This window comes from Aspergillus affinis (assembly GCF_023601865.1).
Source record: "Aspergillus affinis strain CMG 70 chromosome Unknown NODE_15_length_407527_cov_87_040692, whole genome shotgun sequence".
Lineage (NCBI taxonomy): Eukaryota > Fungi > Ascomycota > Eurotiomycetes > Eurotiales > Aspergillaceae > Aspergillus > Aspergillus affinis.
Genome location: NW_026515796.1, coordinates 61,161 through 82,297, shown reverse-complemented (window position 1 = coordinate 82,297; position 21,137 = coordinate 61,161). Strand labels below are relative to the sequence as shown.

Below are 21,137 nucleotides of genomic sequence, written 5' to 3'. Positions count from 1 at the left end.
TCACCATATCAAACATGTCTTCCAGCAACAACCCCTCTAGCAATCCATCTTCGGCACCCCTGGATGATTTGCCCGGATACCGTCGTGATATCATGAGCGTGGCCAGCGACAGTTCGTCCCCGTTCCGTCAGAAGTGGACCAACGGTACTCTGCTTTACGACATGCCCCCGGAGGAGGTTCTCACCGTACTGTCGGAAAAATACCTGGCACTAACTCCCAAGGTGATATTCCTGGACAAGTTGCCTAAATCGGAGCTTCCCTTCGTGAATTCTGAACTGGCCGACCCGGAAGTCTGGGAGCGCGAGCTGATCAAGGACCACCGTCAGGCTACACTGGCTAAACTGGAGGGAAAGAGTGTTGGCGATGTTCGACGCGAGGACGACCGGGCGCCGGTTGAGCGAATACGTCAAGGAAAACAAATGTATCTGTCGTTCTAGCCGCACTTGCGCCTGGGATTGCACTTTGGATCCGGAGCGCCCTTGTCCCTGCGCCGAGAGACAGATGCGCGTTCTGCTCGTCAAGCGCCGCAAGGGTGTTAGCTCCCGTGAGTTCGGTGCCCGTTGCAGTAGTCTCGCTAAAGCGACCTTCCAGGGAATTTCTGCCTTCGTCGTGATGTCGAGGACCAGGAGATTGCGAAAGAGTTTGATCGCGCGCTTCTGCTGCTCGTCGAGGAGATCCAGAAGCAGCGGCTCACGGCTGCCAAGGCGAACGGGGTGAAATGCCTGAGTGATGATTGAGCGGTGTTTGGTATGGACTACCGTTTGGGTGGTTTAGGTGTAGCTTGAAAAGGCGAAAACCGGCACGTTACGATTTACGAGGTTATGACCAGGATTAATGACCATGGGGTGGTGTTGTTTATGCAAAGCAAGTTGAGGTTGATCTTTTGTATCTACTGGCAACAGGAAAAGTCAAGCAGGTGGAAATGTTGATGGAAATATTTACTTTCGAGTCATACGCATACTAGGTCGAATTTGTGTACATAGATGACTCAGCACTCCAGTCGGTGAGTTATGCTGTAATAATGCCAAGGCAGGGAGGGCATTTCTTTGTATTGTTCTCGTCTCTCTCTTCCTGAGAATCGAAACCAATCCCCAGGCAAACAGAAGTCTGGACCCTTTCTGGCAAAACACGAGACGACACAAGATAATACAAAAGTCGCCGTCTTGTCCGCCGGAATAACCTCCGACGCCGTCAGCGCCCGACACTTCCACAGGCCCCAATCCCAACGGTTTACGAGCATCGCTCATTCCTCTTAGTCAAACCGGGCGATGACTGGCTGTCAGGGCTTCCCTTGTGATCCGCCTCAACTTATCTCAGCATGAAAAGTAGCGAGAGCAGATCACCCCAATCCACGCTGGAGAGAGAGCAATCCCCTCGAGGTCATCTCAGGGCTACTGAGAGACTGTGGCGGTTCACATCATAGCGGGCATGGTCCCCAAGACGTTTGCATCTGCCTCGACTGCCGCGTTTACCTCCCCGTCCTTATCGTCGCCGTCGACCATAATAGCCTCGCCCCTACGACCTGGCAACCCACAGTGGATCGCACGCTCCGGGGGACGACCCAAGACGCTGGTCCGGGGGTACCGCGCTGTCTGGCCCTCCTACGGCATCACCACGCCGGTTCCCGATCGGCATCCACAGTTCCCCATCGCTCGTTGCCCCTTTTACTTCCAGACGGGGTACGCTCTCTGTGCCAAACGTCCCTCGCGCCCCTTCCCCCCACCCTTCCTCTCGCCGCCGTCCTCCTCCTTTTCCGACCCCTTGACCACCCACTATCTGAGTCAGGATAAGAGATTATCCGTCCGGGGAGAACTCGTCCGAGGGTTGAACAACGGCGACGATGCCGTCCTGGTTGCGGAGAATTTCTTGGCCGTCAACGATGGCGTAGGAGCGTGGGCTACGAAGCCGCGAGGTCATGCTGCGTAGGTTTCTTCTCTGCTGTTCACGGAAGGCCGAATACTGATTTGTCTCCCGCGGTGATCTATAGTCTCTGGTCCCGATTACTTTTACACTTTTGGGCCCTAGAAGTGGAGCGAGAAACCGCGGACTGCGCGCCGCTACACCCCATCGATTACCTGCAACGCGCATACGAAGAAACATTACGAGCCACAACCTCGCCGAGCGAATGGCTGGGCACGACGACCTCGGCTACGGCGCTCCTACACTGTCAGCGTGACGATGCAGGACATACGAAGCCGTTACTCTACGTGACCAACCTGGGAGACTGCAAGGTGCTGGTGATCCGTCCGAGCGAGGAGAAGGTCCTATTTCGTACCAAGGAACAATGGCATTGGTTTGACTGTCCGATGCAGCTGGGCACCAACAGCGTGGACACGCCCCAAGCGAACGCAGTGCTGGACTTGATTGATCTGGAGGAAGAGGACGTCGTATTGGCAGTCTCGGATGGAGTCCTCGACAATCTCTGGGAGCACGAGGTCCTGAGTATTACGCTGGAGAGCATGCGAAAGTGGGAACAGGGCCGGTATGATAACACCGATTTGGACTGGGCACCGCCTGCTGTTCTTGCGGAGGAGAGCATGGTGTTTGTGGCGCGAGAGCTCCTCAAATCTGCTCTGGCGATCGCACAAGACCCGTTTGCGGAGAGTCCCTACATGGAAAAGGCGATCAACGAGGGTTTGGCCGTTGAAGGAGGTAAGTCCCCATCCAGAGGCCCAATACTAGCCTCATGATGAACTAACGGGAACAGGGAAAATGGACGATATCAGCGTAGTGGTTGGTTCTTGCAAGAGACGAGCGTCCTGATTCTTTGCGATATTTTTTCAACAACAATTAGGGCAACGCGACCAATCTCCCTCACACTCACATGGAACAGACAGTACCCGGCACTCGAGCGCGACTGCTTCGATCGAGCTTGTTCCTCGCGCTGCCTAAACAACTAAGGGCACCTCCAAGATGGCCTTCTCTTTTTTGGTCAGGGTGAAAATTCGTACTGCGCAAATAAACGAGATGCTTTGAACTTATGCATGTGGATTTGCTGTCGCCCATTTACATACTCCGTAATGGGTGATTTTCCTTTTGTGCTTAGAAAATAAGCCCAATTTCCTTGCGGCTTGATATGTTCTATTTAATATTCTTCCTATACATACTTTGTTATTTCCAGCGAGTTACTTTTTATACACTCACAGCAATTGAATGCATTTTCATCTCTGTTGTTACTCCCTTTGGAAATCCTGGTTTTGTTATCGAGGGCGATGTAGATAACGCACAGACCACAGCTAAAGCAGCGCAACTCCGCCCGGCAAAATCAGAAAGAAAAAAGTTTCCCTTCCAAGCAGCTTTCATCTTCATCGACACCACACCTTTACTTCCGCTCTCCCTCTCGGTCAATCAATAGTCACAATGAGAGCTAAACGTTCCAAGAAGTACCGTAAGCTCATGCACCAGTATGAGCTTACTTTCGGATTCCGTGAACCCTACCAAGTCCTCGGTATGCGCTGCTTGCCCATCGGTGTCTCGTAATGATATCTTGCTAACATAGTCGATGACACCAGTGGACTCGAACCTCCTACGTGCCGTACATTCTTTCAAAATGGAACTGATCCCTGCCCTGGAGCGTACCCTTCAAGGAAAAGTCAAGCCTTGTACGTCTTCCACTCGACTCCTTTCCCTTTTCCTTTACCTCTCAACAACCAAAAATGAACTCCGGATTCTAATCTATCCTGCCTTCTTCTTTACAGTATTGACAAAATGCTCCCTGGAGAACCTTATGGCCGGTCAACCTCTCCACCCGCGAACCAACAACCCCATACGTCCGGAGTGCCTCCCCCCGCCCACGACACTGCCATTGCGTCACTGTTCGCATAACGAAGATTCCACGCCCATTGACGAAACTGAATGTCTTCTCTCGCTCCTATCGCCGAGCACCGACTCGAAAAAGAACAAAGAACATTACATCCTCGCCACGGCGGATCCCCCGGGCGCCGAGAAAGCTGCCGCCAGCGCGAATGCCAATAAGGGTGGCGTTGGGCAGAAGAGAAAGCGCGGCCCCGATGAAGGCGAACTCGCCTTGCGACGGGCCCAGTCGCTGCGCAGACAGGCGCGGAGTATCCCCGGTGTGCCGATTGTGTATGTCAAGCGGTCGGTGATGATTCTGGAGCCGATGAGCATGCCGTCGGATGAGATCCGGGAGGGCGTGGAGAAGGGCAAGTTCCGGGTTGGGTTGACTGATGAGACGATTAATAAGAAGAAGCGAGAAGGCGCGGGTGAGGCGAAGGATGCGAAGAAAAAGCCGGGGTTCAAGAAAGCCAAGGGTCCTAATCCGTTGAGTGTGAAGAAGCCGAAGAAGAAGGTTGCTGAGACCGTTGGCTCGACGAAGCAGAGACCGGCGAAGGAGGAAGGGCAATCAAAGCACGACAGTGCAGATGAGGGCCCTGGTGGTGCGGATGGCGATTCGGCGGCTCCGAAGCCGAAGAGAAGACGGCGTCACCACAAAGGAGCGAGGCGAGATGGCGATGACGGTGAACAGGCACCGTCGCTCGGGGCTGAGGCTGTTGCCTCGGTGGATGTGATGGAGGAATGAGCTTCCGTCAATTGGATGGAAGAAAGAAAAAAATCATCATTTGTTTGTTACCTGTTAAGGCGTTCCGGTTGGGAGCAGAGGCACAAACGTCTCTCCATGATCAAGTCATGTACTGTACATTCAATATCCGGAATATGATACTCCAACAATCGATCAACGTAACGATTGATAAGTACATTCTTGAAAAAAAGAAAACTGCCTTTACATATTCATATTCATACAAACACCCCGCATACAATGATAGATCCCTCCTTAAAACGCCGTGTTAATAGTTTCTCTTCAACCCTCCAATGCAATCGATCAAATCCTATACATTCCTGCATACAACCCCAGAAAGGGAGCTGTAGATGTAGATTTATTTCTCCCCCCGCTCCGCAGCCTTCTCGTCCGCCCAGATCTTCTCGATCCGTTTCCGGTTCTCCCGCGCCTGATCGCGATTCCGCTTTGCGCGCGCATACCGTTCTTGCGACAGGCACTTGTTGACGTCACGCTTGATGTCGTTGCAGTTGCCCAGGGCTTTGTGCAAGAATCCACGCGCGTGGCATTCGTCCAATGCGGTCATGATCTCTTCGCAGTCTAGTTTTCGATAGAGTAATGGTTAGTTCGGGGACCGTGGGATGAGGGTCGAGGTGCTCGGTGGGGTTGCGATTAACGTACTGGCATTTTGCGGGGTGTGGAGGTGAGAATGCATCGTTGCTGGCTTCGTGGTATATTCGAATTTAAGGTTGTCTGAGGAGAATGGGCCGGGATACTAGGTGCTCCGTAGTACTTCTTCCATCTTCGGCCAGTTGAAATCCCCGAAAACCCAATCAAGGCGGTGAGTCTGGGGCCCGATTCTGCCGGGCGGAAAGACGCAGCACAAGAGGGGCTGCGAAGGAAAAAAAAAAAAAAAAGATCGAAGTTGCGCTTGCGGAGTGACAATTCAATCTATCCAACAAAACCTCGGTGAGTGAGGTGTTGATTTGACTATATTCCTTTGGTTAGGTTTCTACCAGGAACGTCAGATTAGATATTTTCTACTTGATATTTCTTTTTTCCATCTTTGTTAAGTTACTCGATAATTGTGTTTTCGAGTCCAAAAGTTGCGATTTGATTTGATTCGTATTTAAATTTTTTTTTTTTTTCTTTTTCATCTTTTATTTCCCAGAAAAGTCCTCACGATGTCTATGATCACTACTACCGGTTGGGTGCGACGAGGTGTCGCTGCCCAATTCCCTACGAAGTATGAAATTGACGAAGAAGAAATGGGTCGCATATCCGAGTTGGCGAGGATGCAACTTGAAGATGCCAAGGGTGACTTGAAGGCTGCCCAGGAGGGAAACGAGGGCGAGGACGAAGCGATGGACGAGGATAAGAAGGAGTCTGGCTCAGATGCCGTGGCCAAAGGTTCGGACAAGAAGGACGCCAAGGAGTGAGTGCGATTTGAATCCCCCGCCGGGCGAGAAGACATATAGAACTAACTCGATCTGCGCGCTGCAGGGACGATGACCTGAAAGAATACGATCTGGACCACTACGATAGCGACGAGGTTGACGAGGATGGCGAGCAGATCACCATGTTCGGTAACGTCAAATCGCTGGCCTACCACCAGCCCAACGAGGAGGATCCGTATCTGGTGGTACCTGAGAACGAGGACGACGATGAGGAGAGAGAGGAGTTGCAGGTTCTTCCTACGGATAACTTGCTCTTGGCCGGTAAGGTGGAGGATGAGGTTGCGCATCTCGAGGTTTACGTGTACGAGGACCAGGATGCCAATCTCTACGTGCATCACGACATCATGCTGCCTGCCATTCCCCTCTGTCTCGAATGGCTGGACATGCCCGTCGGCAAAGTCGCCGAGGGCCGCACGACCGGAAACTTCGTCGCGGTCGGTACTATGGAGCCCGACATTGAGATTTGGGATCTCGACGTCGTCGATTGCATGTACCCCAACGCGATCCTGGGCCAGGGCGGTGCCGACGCGGACAAAAAGTCCAAGAAGAAGAAGAAGACCAAGACCAACGATGAGTTCCATGTTGACTCGATTCTGGCCCTGGCCGCCAACCGGCAACACCGTAACCTGCTGGCCTCAGCGTCGGCGGACCGCACCGTGAAGCTCTGGGACCTGAACACCACCAAATGTGCCAAGTCCTACTCCCACCACACCGACAAGGTGTGCTCGCTGAACTGGCACCCTACGGAATCCACCATCTTGCTGACCGGTAGCTACGACCGCACCGTGGTTGCGGCGGACATGAGGGCCCCCGACGCCAAGGCCCGCTGGGGAGTCGACGCGGATGTCGAGAACGTGCGCTGGGATGTACACGACCCTAACTACTTCTACGTGACGACGGACGGTGGTATGGTCTACCGCTACGACGTGCGGAACATCCCCGCGACGCCGCAGGAGTCCAAGCCCGTCTGGTCCCTGCAGGCGCACGATTCGTCGGTGTCCGCCTTCGACATCCACTCGGCCATTCCCGGATTCCTGGTCACCGGCTCCACCGACAAGCAGGTCAAGATCTGGAACGTCGAGAACGACAAGCCCAGCATGGTCGTGTCGCGCAAGCTGGAAGTCGGCAAGGTCTTCTCCACGACCTTCGCCCCCGACGCCGAGACGAGCTTCCGATTGGCGGTGGCCGGTAGCAAGGGTACCGTGCAGGTTTGGGATACGTCGACCAACGCTGCGGTGCGCCGGGCGTTTGTGTCGCGCATGCCCGCGCTGGAAGGAGAGGTCCAGGAGCGTTTTGTGGGACTGCAGGCGGATCAGAATGAGTCGGACGACGAGGAGGGTGGCACGGAGGTTGGGGCTGCAGATGCAGCCGGGGGACCGGATGGCTGGGAGTCGATGGACGAGGACTGAAAAGCTCCGCGCAGTGATGCGAGCGGCAATACGGAGAACCGGAGACTCAATTTGGACGAACAGTTATTGCATGTACGGAAGATTGACTCGATCTATTCTATATAGTATTTGTGTAGTCCCTGCCGGCCTCGGATTGGCATGCAATGAAAACGTTGATACCCTCAAGTCAGCTGATCGTCGATCGCCGTAGAACTTACCGAATGTAGGGATCATGTGATTCACCTGACCACACCCGCCACGAAGGCGCGTTGGGGAGGGCCTCGGCGACCCAAGGTTCAGCTGATGATGGACCGGGACAACCACATCACATTGGATGTGTGCGAAATCTGTGGATAGATGGTGGATGAAATGTTCCCGAGCCCACTGTTCGTGGGCTAGAGACTCCAGATCGATCGACTGTTCAATTTTCAGCCCTGAGCAAAGTTTAATGCTCGGAAGAGAGTCAACCTAAGATTCAGAGTCAGGAACAAAGAAAGAGGCGGCAAATGAAAGGAGCCAGCGGGTGAAACTGCAGTAGGGTGCCGAGGAATATCCGGCGTACTAGTGATCCCAAGTCAGGAACAACTCCGGCAGCAAAGCCAAAATAGATCTTTCCGACATCTGTGATCTCATCGTCGAGGATTGTCTCTTCCTGCGACGAGGTGCAGTTGCCACGGACAGCGGGTGCCTCAGGCCAAGACATAGAGATTAGAGTGCGACCCCGTGACCCACTTGGGGGGAGCCACAAATGCTTTGTCCACCGAGTCTTTTGGTCTTTGCGACTTCGTCCCCCCCACCTTCGCCTAGAAGTCGCATGGATATCTTCGATGCATCATCTATCGATTTTTCGCCCTGTGATCGAACCGCATCAGGAAAGATGAAAATAAAAAAATGAACTGCATCTGCACCATGCGGGCCTGTACAGGACAGCAGTGTCCCAAGACCAGACCGCGATCCTTTCCACATCATCCATCGATGTCATAGGGTCCCGTCCATGCAGCCGTGATCACACATCCTGAGACAAATCGCACGGCATGATTGTTTCATCCCCACTCGGTCAAGGCTTTCTACAGGCTGCCGCCTTGCCGTTCCTGGCGCCAACTTCGACACCGTCGCTTGACCATGCCTCCGCGAGGATGATTAGGCTATCGTGATTGCTCTGTTGTCCGGTCGGGTGTTGGAAAATTATTAACTACGCGCCAGGCGGAGACCTGGGGGGACCAATTGCCACTCGTTTCTACTTGTCTGTCCTCAACCAATTTTTTCACAGGAGGTTCGTTTGGAACTTTGAGTTCCGGCGGTATTCCTCCTTTGTCCCTCCGAACCCCCCTAGGAAGAGAGAGCCATGCATGTATGAATGTAGGTTCAGTACTCCAGACACAAGATCCCCTCGTCGTTCGGCATGTACGAGGGAGAGGGAGGGGGAAGGATTCTCGGACCAGAAGGATGATTGATACCTGTCCCCCAGCGTCACATCAAATGGTCGGCCAGAAGTAACCGCATGGTACATCCATCTGTCGAGCATCGGGGCTTGGCCGTCGGGGGGCCGGATCCATCCATTCATTTACAGCTGGATGATGTACAGTGTACAGCTGCATCGTAGGCTTTTTCTAGGAAAATAATCTCATGGCTGGAAAGTCACCGGCGGGGGGGGGGGGAGAGCCGATCAGGGCGACGTGAGAAGTCTAAAAAGTCAATAATATTAATTAATTAATTAATAAAAGACCCTGACGCAGCAGTCTGCATACCGTGGATACGTGAATTCTGGACATCTTCTCGTAGTTGTTCTCGACCCGTTGCTACCACGGTCGGTGACTCAGTCTACGCACTGGAACCGAAGAGAGCGAGAGGCCGAAAAGACAGGAACCGGAGACAAAGCGAAAGGAAGAAAAGTTTGACGGTTAAACCCGTTGAAGGCATTGGAGAAGAATTGCGGGACGAACTGGCTGGATCCAAGGGTGGACAAGAAAAAGCCCAAGTTGTGTGGTTTTTGGGCCAGACCGAAGTTTGACCTTTGACCCTTTCCCCCTCTTCTGTCTTCCCTTCCTTCTTTTCCCGCTCGTCGTCTTCCTTTCCCTCTTTTTCTTCTTCCTTCCCATCCACTGCATTCCTCCCTGGGGGATTCTTTCGCAGACAGGCTGATTCACTTCTTTCTTGATTGTTATTTTTGCTTTCCTTCCATTCTCTTCTCCTGGATTTGACCATCCTGGATTCCTTCCTTTCAAGCCGATTTGAGATATTTTATTCTTATACTTTACGCATCTCCCCCGTGGCGAGTCCTGGTTGTCCGCCTCGGTACTTCAGCTACTGCAGCAACTCCCCCCTTGAGTCAAGCAACCCGCCCGTCTGAGGCGAGACTCTCCCATCCTTCCCATTTTTTCTGCTGTGCATGAAAAAGAAAGATAAGGGAACACTTCGGTCCCTCGTCTCCATATTCATTGTCACTTATTCCAATCCTTTCGACTGAGAGCAAAAGGAAGAAAAGAGTTGCAAGAGCGCAACCGACTCGTTATCTGATATCGGCACATTCCGGTCATCGGTCTTCCATACCTTCCTTATACTCCACATCCGCGATCGTCAACCACACATTCTTTATCAACTCCGCAAAAGGCGACGAGAACTGTTGCGACCGAGGAAAACGGTTATCTCTAAAAATAGGCAAAGAAGAGAAGCAATACGGTTTCGACCCCAGAGATCGAGAAGAACGGCAACAATCCTCGCAGAACGGCATAAAGAAACTATATCTATTGGAGGCCGACCGTTTAGAGTTTCTGCGCTGACTCTCGCCATACTTCCGTCATCATGTCGACCCTCACCCGCGCATTCACCAAGCGCAACAAGCGACCCGAAGTCTCTGCGCCCATGCCCTATCGCGAGGGCCAGGTGAAGTTCAACGCCGGTACTATCAAGCGAGGGAACATTTCGGCACCCGTCGAATTGTTATCGACTACGAACATGCTGGCTTACAACGCCCCCGATCTGCACTCCGCCACTTCATCCTCGACTTCATCTTTGCAATCCCCCGACGACTCGGAGTTATCGTTCTCGCACCAGAGCTTCGGATCACAGATTACCACGCCGGATGATTCACCAGTCGATTCCAACCCCGTGCCGTCTTACTTCCCGAAGCGATCGGCCACAATCACCAGTCATCCCCGCTCATCGACATCGACGTCATCGTCTACGGAGGCCCCATTGGTTCCCAAGCGGGCTCTCTCTCACACAAAGCGATCGCATCAGGAGCTGGCTCGCAAGCGCTCCCTGTCCAGACTGTCCCCTCCCCCGTTGAACTCCAGCCGCAGCGGCCCGGCACTTCGAACGACGCAGGACTTCTTCCAGCCCGAGCCGCATCCGTTTGGCAAGGAGTTAGAGCAAGTCAACGAGGTGGTGGAGGAGTTTGGTGGTGGCCACCGAGTGTTGGACGAAGAAGAAATGCTTTTGCATAACAAGGGACTCAAGAAATTCACTGTCAATGATTACCTGGTGGAGATCGAAGATCTGTATGGCAGCATCTTCGATGACCAACTCGGCCCCATCGGGACTACCTCCTGGCTTTGAAATAATTGATTCTCTTATGCTACGAAAACCATGGCGTTTTCTCGAGCAGGCCGAAAGAACTGGATATTCTTTCACATCTCCTGGAGACGTTCACTTTTCACGACCCACTAATATTCGCTCTTTGACGATGTCATCTAATCACTTGTTCTTTTTGAACTCACACACTCTCTCTCCCTCTCTTTCTTCGTTTTATCATATGCTCTATACCATTGGGAGGACTGTCATTTCCCCATGCCGTGTTTTTTTCTTTTTCTTTTTTGTGTTTCCCCTATGATTTCTTTTTATTTTATTTTGTGTTGGAATGGGACATGTGAGGGTACATTATGGAAGAGCACATAACGAGTTTCCCGGATCTGTTTCTCTTGTAAATTCAACAGCGTGTCTTAAGATTCAACAAGAACGTATGACCCATTTCTTTGCACCACCTTCATCGTCGTACAGACAAACCGAAGTAGGGCTTCATCTGCCCCGAAGGGGAAAAGCGCACTGTTGCGCGTTGGTCGCGCGCCGGTCACGGGTCTGGCAGCCTCAGGCTCCACGTGCCCCACAGTAAAAATTTCACGGAAGGTTCTCCGCTTCTTCACCCTTCAAGCCGACTGGTCTTCTTTTCCTCTTTTCTTTCCTCGTTTGTTTGAGTCTGGCATCCCCGGCACTCTCAACTCCTTTGGTGGATTTGATTGATAGATATCACGGGAATTCAACATCTTTCTCTCCCTGTCTGCCTGTCAACTGTAGCACCGCAGCGGACCACTCGCCCTCGATAACGCCTTCGCCGGTGTCGTGTGCTCTGCTGCTATTTGTGGTTACATTTCCATAGCACAATACCTATCTCTGTTGCGCTGAAGCATCAAATGACGAGAAGCTGGGCTCAGTCTCCGTTCTCCCCAGCGCTACATTTCACTTCAATAGAATATTCGACCCTGTCATGGTCTCCCTCGCCACCCCCTCGCGCAGCCCAGCGACGGCAGCTAGACCGACCAACCCCTCCAAAATGAGACTTCCCTCCTCGCCAGTGTCCATTTTGAAGAGGTCTAAAACCGATACTACCACTCCCGGACTGAAACATCGAATGGAGGAAATGGACCTCTCGCTCTCTCCGCCGTCCAACAGTCCGTCGCCGGACTCGACCCCGAGTCCCCGCAAGCGACCTCGAGTACAATTCGCCGACCTGCGGCGGGCTACCTACGATGGTCAACAGTCTAGGACGCCAGAGAAGAGCGCGGCCCTGGTACGGGAAGAGGTGCGCCGAGCCATCCAGCGACATGTCTCGGACGGCGGCAGCGAGGCGTATGACCGGATCAAGGAGGTGTTCACGGCGGACCCGCGCAAACACGATGACGGCATCGATATACCTACACACACGTCTTTAAAGAATCATCTCCTGGGACTTTTGTCCAACGTGGCGGCCTTGGATCGCAGTTGCAACGGGCTCGTCACGGCCGTTCTGGACAGCCAGTGGCTCGGACGCGATGAATCGTACGTCAAGCTATATATCCGCTTCCTAGGTAATTTGGCTGCTGCTCAAGGGGTCCATCTGGGGTCGGTGCTCCGAATGCTCGTGAAATACCTGCGCGAGCTTCCTCGCGGGACCGGTAGACTGCCTGGCTACGCGCGCGTCCATGCGAAGGAGCTGTATCCCCGTGTCCACATGGCCCTTCGGTATGTGATAGGGTTGATTCCGTCTGGCAGTGGGGCCCTGTCACCCATCTTATCCTCCGAATTCCCCTCCCCCGTGGATTCGGCCAAAGCCAATGTTGCGTATACTCACAATCTCCTCCGAGTGATTGGGTATGCTCCTGAATTGCAAGCCGACATCCTCGCTCTGATCACCGAAAAGCTCGTCAAGATTGACGTTCAGATCCAGGTCGACCTGGAAGATCTCAAGGACGAAGAGGAGGAGGGCGTCCTGCAAGATGTCTCGCCCGAAGAAATCATGTACGCCGAGGGCGATGATGAGGACGATGAGGACGAAGATGACGACAACGACTCGGTCCTGAGTGAGGGTTTACTGGACAGCGAGGCGCAACACATCAAGACTATCAAAGATAACACTCTTAAGCTTGATGGCATGATCGACTCTCTCTTCGAATACTACAACCCTCCATTCACGACGGGTACCTTGGACGACAAGAAAAGCGCTCTTGATACTTTAATCAACCATTTTGAAAGCATAATTCTTCCCACCTACAAATCCCGACACACTCAGTTTATTCTTTTTCATTTCTCCCAGTTTCATCCGGATTTGGTGGATCAGTTTACGGGCATGTGCATAGAACTCATCTTCGAGATGAAGAAGCCGGTCATCACACGCCAGTCCGCCACCGCCTACCTTGCGAGCTTCGTTGCGCGAGGCGCGCACGTTTCTGGAGATGTCGTGCGAGATGTGTTCGAGATGCTGGGTATGCACCTGGAAGACCTCCGCACCGACTACGAGGCTACCTGCCGTGGACCGGATCTTCGTCGCTACGGGTCATTCTACTCGGCGGTGCAGGCGTTGCTATACATATTCTGTTTCCGCTGGCGGGACTTAACGACCGCGGCGATGGAGGGCGAAAGTGTCGACCAGGTGGACGAAATGGACCCGGACGACATCACCTTCCCTCCTATGGTCAAGGAGGTGCTACACCAGGCCATCCACTCCAAGCTGAACCCACTCAAGGTGTGCTCGCCGCCCATTGTGTCGCAGTTCGCGCGCATGTCGCAGCACCTGAACCTCATGTACGTGTTCAGTATCCTCGAGACCAACAAACGCGTGCGCATGTCGTCGTATCGCAACCTCTCGGCGCTCGCGGACCCTCGCTTCGCCCAAATCGAACGTGAAACGCGTGCCGGCGAAGAACTTGGGAATCAACTGGACGCGTACTTCCCGTTCGATCCGTACCAGCTCCCTCACAGTAGCCGCTGGGTGAAGGATGACTACGTTGAATGGCGAGGTATCCCGGGACTCGACGACCAGGAGGACTCGGACAGCGAGGCGAACGGTAGTGAGTCGGAAGACGATATGAGCGAGGGCACGGGAACAGACGAGGAATGATTTCAGCTCTGACTTTGATGATGCAGAGGAATGACGGAAGAAGAAAAAGAAAGAAAAAACCATTTCATTTGTTTGCAGATCTTTTTGCAAATGCTCAATACCCCTTTACCATTTGATTGATTGATTGATTGATTCATGCATTTCCCCCAAAAAAGTGACTGACCAATTCGGTTGTGCGAAGCGTGGCGTTCGGGTTTCCTAGCAGCAGCGATTTGATGTGTACATGCTATTGAACGATTTAGGGCTGAAAGAAATGATCCATCTATAGTTATATGATATAAGGAACAACAGTCTACCCCTGTATCCACCATCAAAGCTTAAGTCAAGGAGACCTCATCGACAACCCACCCTTCAACGTTGGAATCTCCACCCCCAACACCTCCCCCGTCGCCTCATCCACCGCGAACACCGCCTTGTCATCGCCTCCCCTCTATACCGCATCCAATCTACCACCTGCTACGACTTAACAGTACGCATTTATGCTCCCCTGTCCCTGTAGATCCGACACCGCGGCCCCGTCCAGCGGCAAGATCTCTAGATTCAACGGCTTGATGACGGTCTCGTGAAGCAGCTGCGTATAATTCTTGCAGATGCTTTGTTCTAGACACAACGAGAAGAGCAAGAACGAGAGTTGCGAGTAAACGGGCTTCGAATGCCCAGGGCCTTCTGGCTCCATGGTCTGTAGGCCTTGGAGGATCTCTAGTACAATCCTTAATCAGGGTTGACGGGGGCAAGATATTGCGAGGCGTTCAGATGAGGGAAACCCAGGCTGCTCTCGTGGAGTGGCTGTAGAAGGTAAAATCCATAGAGAATTTTAGTATTCAATCTTGGCCTTCAGATTTGTTTTTCTCTTTCTTTCTGTACAAGCAACCCGCTAGAGAGAAGAGCGCAAACGATGTAAAGGGAGAAAAATATGGAGGCATATAAGAGCATGGTGGATGTATATTTTTACAGCACGAGGAAGCCGTGTTGCGGATATATTACTATGTTTCCCCCTCGTTGATCTGTTGCATATTTAAAACGCACACACTGCGTACTGCTACTAATATGATTCTCTACCACTAGCTAGACCTCCCCCAATTCCATGACTTCACCTAAAAATGGATATCAAACGATATTACAGCGCCCTGGAGACCCGCCTGGGCAATTGGGTCCTTTTCGGCGGTCGCGCCCATCTCGCCTACTACGAGCCCAGCACCTGGTGGCCCTTCCCCATCCATCGAGCCCTGCTGGCCATGGAAGACCACATCTACGACTCCCTCAGTGTCAACGACAACCGTCGCGCGCGCGTGCTTGACGCCGGCTGCGGCGACGGCCAGGTCGCTATCCACCTGGCTGCCAAGGGCTTGCGCGTGCATGCAATCGACGTGTTGGCGCAGCAGGTCCAGCGGGCGCAACGGAACGTCCGTCGCGCAATCCTCGCGCGGTCGCAGTCGCAGTCGCGGACCCTCAAGTCCAAGCAGGACGACGATCCGGTGGCGCTGGACATCACCGTTCGGCAGGACGACTATCATCATCTGGTCACTGTTCAGACGGCTTCGCTGGATGGTATCTATACCATCGAAACGTTGGTGCATGCGTCGGACCTGATTGCCGTGTTGACGGAGCTTCGCCGCGTGTTGAAGCCCGGCGGCAGGGTCGCTTTCTACGAGTATGACCACTGGGCGGCGGCGGCGCAGGAGCGAAAGAGCGAGGCCGAAAAGACGTCCCAGGCGGATGAGAAGGTGCGGGAGTACGGCGCCATCGCGTCCGGGTCGACTGAGCAGCAGCATGAAAGCCTGGCGCGGAGTCTGATCCAGGCGGGATTCTGCGATGTCCAGGAGACGGACTTGTCGAGGAACGTGCGCCCGTTGCTGCGGGTGTTGGTGACGCTGCTTTTCATTCCGTGTATGTTAGTTTTGGCTCTCAGGATGGAGGCCTACTTCATTAACACGATTGCCGTCGTTGTCAATTATCGGCGCGGATGGAAGTACGTGGCGGTGACGGGGAGGAAGCCACTTGAGTCGGAGGATCAGTAGCCATGAGGTTTAAGTTGCGTAGGAGATCTGAAATGATTGGGTTTCGGGGATGCGTTCGAATTTTGTCAGTATTAGCTGTGCTCGTGACGAATCGATGCCAGATGAAATGGTTGGGCAAAGAAGTATAAAAACAGTAAAGACAGTGAGTAGCCCCTGTCATCAAACTGTAGTCCATTCAGAAATATGTGTCCATGATAAAATAATACACACCAAAGAGTAAAACAATATGTACAGTCTCTTGGCCAGGTGGAAATCGTCTCGTCCGTCGCTATGCCGACGTTTATAATATACAGTGTCGCACCGCTCTACGCCAGAAATCAAGAATATAAATCAACAATCAACGGGGTCAGAAAAAGGGACGACTCAGCCAAGAAGAACTACGCATTGAAGATGGCCTTCATGTCCGCACAGGCGTCGCGGTAGAGAATGTCGACTCGATCTTGATCGCGGAAGGGGTTCGGTGACTTGTCCCAGGCATGCGGCACCTTCTCGATCATCATGGCGCGCACGTGCTTGTTGATCCCCTCCAGCCGGCGCACAAAGTGCTGACCTTCTTTCAACAGCATGTCCCACTCGCAGATATATAGGAAGATGTCATGCGGCAGGGATTCGGCCAGCATCTCGTCTCCAGCTCGCACGGGTGACGCGTAGGGCGACCGGCGGTCGGCGTGGTCGGGAAGATAGGACTCGTCGAAGAGATCGGTGAAGAAGGCTGGAAGGGTCTTGTTGGGGTTGATGCTCATGGCACGGCGATGATCGCGAGATTCCTCGAAGTCTAGAATGGGATACCAACAGAACAGGCCGACGATGTTGATGTCGCAGGCGGAGGAGTCGACGAGCTGGTCGGTCGACTCGATGCGATCCACCCGAAGGTTGACGATTGCCTGCGACATCAGACTACGCAGCCGCAAGGGCACAGTGACGGCCAAATTCCCGCCCGCCGAAAAGCCACTCAGCACGATGCGTGAGACATCGAGGCCCAATTCCGGTGCGTTGGAGGCCAGATACTCCAAGGCCCGGACTCCGTCGTCGACCGCCGCCGGGAACGGATGCTCGGGCGCACGACGATATCCGACGCTAACGACAATGGCGCCCACTTCGTCCAACACGGACCGGCACCAGCGACCGTCATCGGTGGCAGAACCCAGCGTGAAGCCCCCACCGTGGAAATTCAGCACAACAGGCCACCGGCGACCCTCCTTCCGACCCTGGTGGTAATCGGGCGGACAGTAGAAGTATAGGTCAACATGCGAATCGTCCGTCGGAATGGTTCGGATGAAGGAACGACGCGGAGGCCGAGGCGGCGCAAAGTCATGGATGAACATGCCGAGGCGCATGCAGCAGCGCCAGAAGACGGCCTGAACCAACAGCCACCATCGAGGGGAAGGGGAGGCGACCATGGGTACGGGTGAGACTGTTGGAGTGAGGGATTTGTTTGTTTTTTTTTGGGTTTAGATGGAAAAGGTAGGAGGATGTGAAGATCCACACTGAGAAAAGAGAACAAAGCGAGAGTGAGAGGGCGGGAGGGGGGAACAGAAGAAAAATCCGGAGAACGAGGGAAAGAGGGAGATAAGAAAGAGAGTGGGAGAGTGAAAGGAAGGACGGATGGCAAAAAGAGGAGAGACGAAGAACAGGTGATGATCTCCAGGACCAACGTCAATGCATTGAATCACGGTGGAATACGGTTAGTCTGCCGAGAGGAGACAGGACAAAAAGCCAAGCAAAAGACAAGACAAGACACAAGGAACGAGAGGGTCTAGAGACTAGAAAGAGAGAGGGGAGGGGAATGATTAGTTATTGATAGACAGGCAGAAAACCGGGTGCATTCTGCATCAGATATCGTCATGAATAGCTAATGAGACTAAAAATGAAAGGGATTGACTGAATTAACTTGTTTGGCGCATTCTCAGTGCCTGGCGAAAAGCAGAAAATCACTCGGGAGCGGATGACATCACGGGATTCCCCTTCCGGGCTCATCTTTTTCTTCCTTCCCCTGCCGCTTTCTTCTACTCCTTCTTCCTTCCTCTTTACTTCCTTCTCTTCCTCCTCTTCTCTGCTGTCGGACTATCAATCAATTATCTTTCCGACAACTGTTATATCTTTCTTCCCTATCCATACTACCCATACTACTATCCACTCTGATTACCCACTTACTTGCCTTCCAATTTACCCCTCCGTATATGATCCCGCCCAACGGTTGCCATCATGTCCATTAAACGGGCTCTTTCGAAAATCACCCCGGTGGTAGGCCAGTCCGATGATTCCTCCGGCCATTCCAAGAGTCTTCCCAGCTCCCCTCGTCGCAGCATCCTCAGCGGCTTCCTGCGGGAGCGCGACTGGGTGTCCTCGTCCGACGACGGCTCCGACGACTCGTCCCAGGGGACGATGAGCAAAAACCAACAAAAACGGCTGGCTCGTCAGCAACGGCGACAGGAGCGATCGCGCTTGAGCGAAGACCGTCGTTCCGGGGAGTCCGAACGCCACAAGGAGGAGATCGCCGAAGCCATCCGGAGCGAGACGCCGGAGATGAAGGGGCGCTACGGAGATCTGCCCCTCATGCAGTCCCGCACCCGTACCAACGAAGTCCGCACCCGCTTCGACGATATCTCCGCCGACCAGGTGGGGAAGCAGATCTTCTTCACGGCCCGGTTGCACATCATACGTCGCATGAGCGCCAAGTTGGTCTTTCTGGTCTTCCGTCAGCAGCTCACCACCTTCCAGGGTGTCCTGCATGAAGAGACCGGCGTGAAGTCCATTGCTATGGTGCAATGGGCCGAACATCTGCGGCTGGGAAACATTTTGCAGGTGCGCGGCACCATTCGGGCACCTCAGGTCCCTGTGCTCGGCTGCACGATTCATGACGTCGAGCTCTTCATCGACTCCATCCACGTTGTGGTGCGTCGCGAGGAACCCGTCCCGTTCAGCGTGTACGAGGCCGAGATCCGCACCCCCGAAGAAGACCGCGTCGAGGGCCGCCGCAGTCGCATCCCCGACCGCACGCGCCTGACCAACCGTTTGCTGGACTTGCGCACTCCTACCTCGCAATCGATCTTCCGAATCCAATCCGCCATCGGCAACTTGTTCCGATTTGCGTTAGATGGCCAGGGATTCATCGAAATTCACTCTCCCAAGTTGCAGGGCTCTGCCACCGAGTCCGGCGCCAGCGTGTTCGGAGTCAACTATTTCGCGCGCTCCGCCTTCCTGGCCCAGAGTCCGCAATTAGCGAAACAGATGGCCATTGCCGCCGATTTCGACCGGGTCTACGAGATTGGAGCCGTGTTCCGGGCGGAGAACTCCAACACCCACCGCCACTTGACCGAGTACACGGGTTTGGATATTGAAATGGCGATCGAAGAGCACTATCATGAGATGCTGGACGTTTTGGACGCCGTGATCAAGAGTATCCTGGAGGGCGTCTACGGTCGCCACCGCCGCGAAGTGGAGATTGTAAAGCAGCAATTTCCTTCAGAGGATGTGGTTTGGCTGGAGAAGACGCCCGTCCTACGCTTCGCCGACGGCATCAAGATGCTGAACGACTCCGGGTGGCGCGACGAGGACGGTAACCCTCTCCCGGAGGACGAGGACTTGTCCACCCGTGACGAAATTCGTTTGGGCGAGCTCGTCAAGGCGAAGTACGGCACCGACTACTACGTCCTCGACAAGTTCCCCGTGAGTGCCCGTCCGTTCTACACCATGCCCGACCCCGATGACAGCCGCTTCACCAACTCGTTCGACATCTTCGTTCGCGGTCAAGAGATCGTATCGGGCGGTCAGCGAATTCACGACCCTCACATGCTGGAGGATAACATGCGCCGGTCGGGCATCAACCCGGAGACCATGGAGGAGTACATGGAAGGCTTCCGCTGGGGCGCACCCCCTCATGCTGGAGCTGGTGTGGGCCTGGAACGTTTGTTGATGCTTCTGTTGAAGTTGGGCAATATCCGCCTGGCGTCGCTCTTCTATCGTGATCCCAAGAGCTTCCCTGCGAAGCCCGAGGTCGTGCAGTTGCGACACCCTGAATCCTCAACCCTCGAGCCCCAGTGGGTTCGGGACAAGGTGGCCAATCTGGCGCCGGACGACGCGTCCCTTCCGCCGCTCGAGCATCTTATCGCGAACTATGGCGACGCCACCTCCACCTCTTTCGGCGATGAGCGGTTTAAGATCTGGCGGGATCGGGGCACCGGTGCCGCGGTTTCCTACGTGCCCAGTAGCAACAACTACGTGATCATTCCGGGTAACCCTCTTTGCGACTCCAGCCAGTATTCACGCATCATCAGCCAGTTTTTGCAGTGGCTGCGTCGTGAGACCAAGTACAAGCCAATTTGGCTGCTGTGCTCCCCTCAAGTGGAAGACGTTCTGGGCGAGAAACTCGGCTGGCGCAGCTTGTCCTGCATCGCCGAGGAGCGCGTGGATCCGTCACGCAACCTGGCGGCGTCGGACGGCGAGATTGCGCGCAAGATTCGTCACGCGGAGAGCACCGGAGTGAAATTGGTGACTTTGAACCAGGGCGAGATGGTATCCGACGAAGTGCGCGGTAAGATTGACAAGCGCCTCAAGGACTGGCTGGATAACCGCAAGGGCACCCAGGTGCATCTGTCCGAGATCCGTCCCTGGTACGACCACGAGCACCGGTGGTATTTCTATGCGCTCGACAAATCGGGTGAAATCTGTGCTTTCGTCACTCTGGCCATGTTGGCACCCACCTCGGGCATGCAGGTCAAGTACAGCTTCGATTTCCCCGGCTCCCCGAACGGCGTCATCGAACATATCGTGACCCATGCCATTCAGACTGCTGCTCGTAGCGGAGTCAAGAGCCTCACTTTCGGCGCTGGAGCCACCAGCAGTATGACCCCGGGCCACAACATGCACGGCACCAAGGTGAAGATGTTGCAACACACCTACGAGACCCTGGCAAAGCAGTTCCATCTGGTCCGCAAGAGCGAGTTCCGCGCCAAGTTGGGCGCGCACGAGGAGCCCCTCTTCATTTCCTACCCTCCTCACGGGCTGGGCTCCAAGGGCATCCGGGCCGTTCTTCACTTTTTCGAAGATTAAGTTGGAATCAACCCTTTCTACTCTAGTGGACATGTAATGGAATGATACCCCCTTATTCTTGGTGAACGATAAAATATACATTGATGTGGTTGACATGTGTTGTGGCTATGTTGC

General features: G+C 53.9%; 10 protein-coding genes across 10 annotated transcripts; 8 read left to right on the top strand and 2 right to left on the bottom strand.

The window, feature by feature from the left end:
* Positions 1–14: 14 nt before the first annotated feature.
* On the top strand, positions 15–737 carry KD926_002687 (uncharacterized protein; the record flags this gene model as incomplete). Its single annotated transcript, XM_053097150.1, has 3 exons — positions 15–421; positions 498–544; positions 592–737. The coding sequence occupies 3 exons, from the start codon at positions 15–17 to the stop codon at positions 735–737; spliced, it is 600 nt and encodes a 199-aa protein (XP_052958778.1).
* A 691-nt stretch (positions 738–1,428) lies between these two features.
* On the top strand, positions 1,429–2,763 carry KD926_002686 (uncharacterized protein; the record flags this gene model as incomplete). Its single annotated transcript, XM_053097149.1, has 3 exons — positions 1,429–1,922; positions 1,988–2,652; positions 2,708–2,763. 3 exons carry the CDS (start codon positions 1,429–1,431, stop codon positions 2,761–2,763), a joined length of 1,215 nt encoding a protein of 404 aa, XP_052958777.1.
* A 597-nt stretch (positions 2,764–3,360) lies between these two features.
* Positions 3,361–4,540, top strand: KD926_002685 (rRNA-binding ribosome biosynthesis protein UTP23; the record flags this gene model as incomplete). The annotated part of the gene is made up of 2 exons (XM_053097148.1): positions 3,361–3,448; positions 3,513–4,540. 2 exons carry the CDS (start codon positions 3,361–3,363, stop codon positions 4,538–4,540), a joined length of 1,116 nt encoding a protein of 371 aa, XP_052958776.1.
* A 355-nt stretch (positions 4,541–4,895) lies between these two features.
* Positions 4,896–5,231, bottom strand: KD926_002684 (COX assembly mitochondrial protein; the record flags this gene model as incomplete). The annotated part of the gene is made up of 2 exons (XM_053097146.1): positions 4,896–5,116; positions 5,198–5,231. 2 exons carry the CDS (start codon positions 5,229–5,231, stop codon positions 4,896–4,898), a joined length of 255 nt encoding a protein of 84 aa, XP_052958775.1.
* A 469-nt stretch (positions 5,232–5,700) lies between these two features.
* Positions 5,701–7,382, top strand: KD926_002683 (rRNA-processing protein PWP1; the record flags this gene model as incomplete). Its single annotated transcript, XM_053097145.1, has 2 exons — positions 5,701–5,951; positions 6,020–7,382. The coding sequence occupies 2 exons, from the start codon at positions 5,701–5,703 to the stop codon at positions 7,380–7,382; spliced, it is 1,614 nt and encodes a 537-aa protein (XP_052958774.1).
* A 2,781-nt stretch (positions 7,383–10,163) lies between these two features.
* Positions 10,164–10,919, top strand: KD926_002682 (uncharacterized protein; the record flags this gene model as incomplete). Its single annotated transcript, XM_053097144.1, has 1 exon — positions 10,164–10,919. One exon carries the CDS (start codon positions 10,164–10,166, stop codon positions 10,917–10,919), a length of 756 nt encoding a protein of 251 aa, XP_052958773.1.
* A 925-nt stretch (positions 10,920–11,844) lies between these two features.
* KD926_002681 (rDNA-binding RNA polymerase I transcriptional factor) lies at positions 11,845–13,953 on the top strand (the record flags this gene model as incomplete). The annotated part of the gene is made up of 1 exon (XM_053097143.1): positions 11,845–13,953. The coding sequence occupies one exon, from the start codon at positions 11,845–11,847 to the stop codon at positions 13,951–13,953; it is 2,109 nt and encodes a 702-aa protein (XP_052958772.1).
* Positions 13,954–15,053: 1,100 nt separating this feature from the next.
* On the top strand, positions 15,054–15,971 carry KD926_002680 (class I SAM-dependent methyltransferase; the record flags this gene model as incomplete). The annotated part of the gene is made up of 1 exon (XM_053097142.1): positions 15,054–15,971. The coding sequence occupies one exon, from the start codon at positions 15,054–15,056 to the stop codon at positions 15,969–15,971; it is 918 nt and encodes a 305-aa protein (XP_052958771.1).
* Positions 15,972–16,348: 377 nt separating this feature from the next.
* On the bottom strand, positions 16,349–17,371 carry KD926_002679 (alpha/beta hydrolase; the record flags this gene model as incomplete). Its single annotated transcript, XM_053097141.1, has 1 exon — positions 16,349–17,371. The coding sequence occupies one exon, from the start codon at positions 17,369–17,371 to the stop codon at positions 16,349–16,351; it is 1,023 nt and encodes a 340-aa protein (XP_052958770.1).
* An 805-nt stretch (positions 17,372–18,176) lies between these two features.
* On the top strand, positions 18,177–21,023 carry erdS (aspartyl-tRNA synthetase, cytoplasmic; the record flags this gene model as incomplete). Its single annotated transcript, XM_053097140.1, has 1 exon — positions 18,177–21,023. The coding sequence occupies one exon, from the start codon at positions 18,177–18,179 to the stop codon at positions 21,021–21,023; it is 2,847 nt and encodes a 948-aa protein (XP_052958769.1).
* Positions 21,024–21,137: the final 114 nt, after the last annotated feature.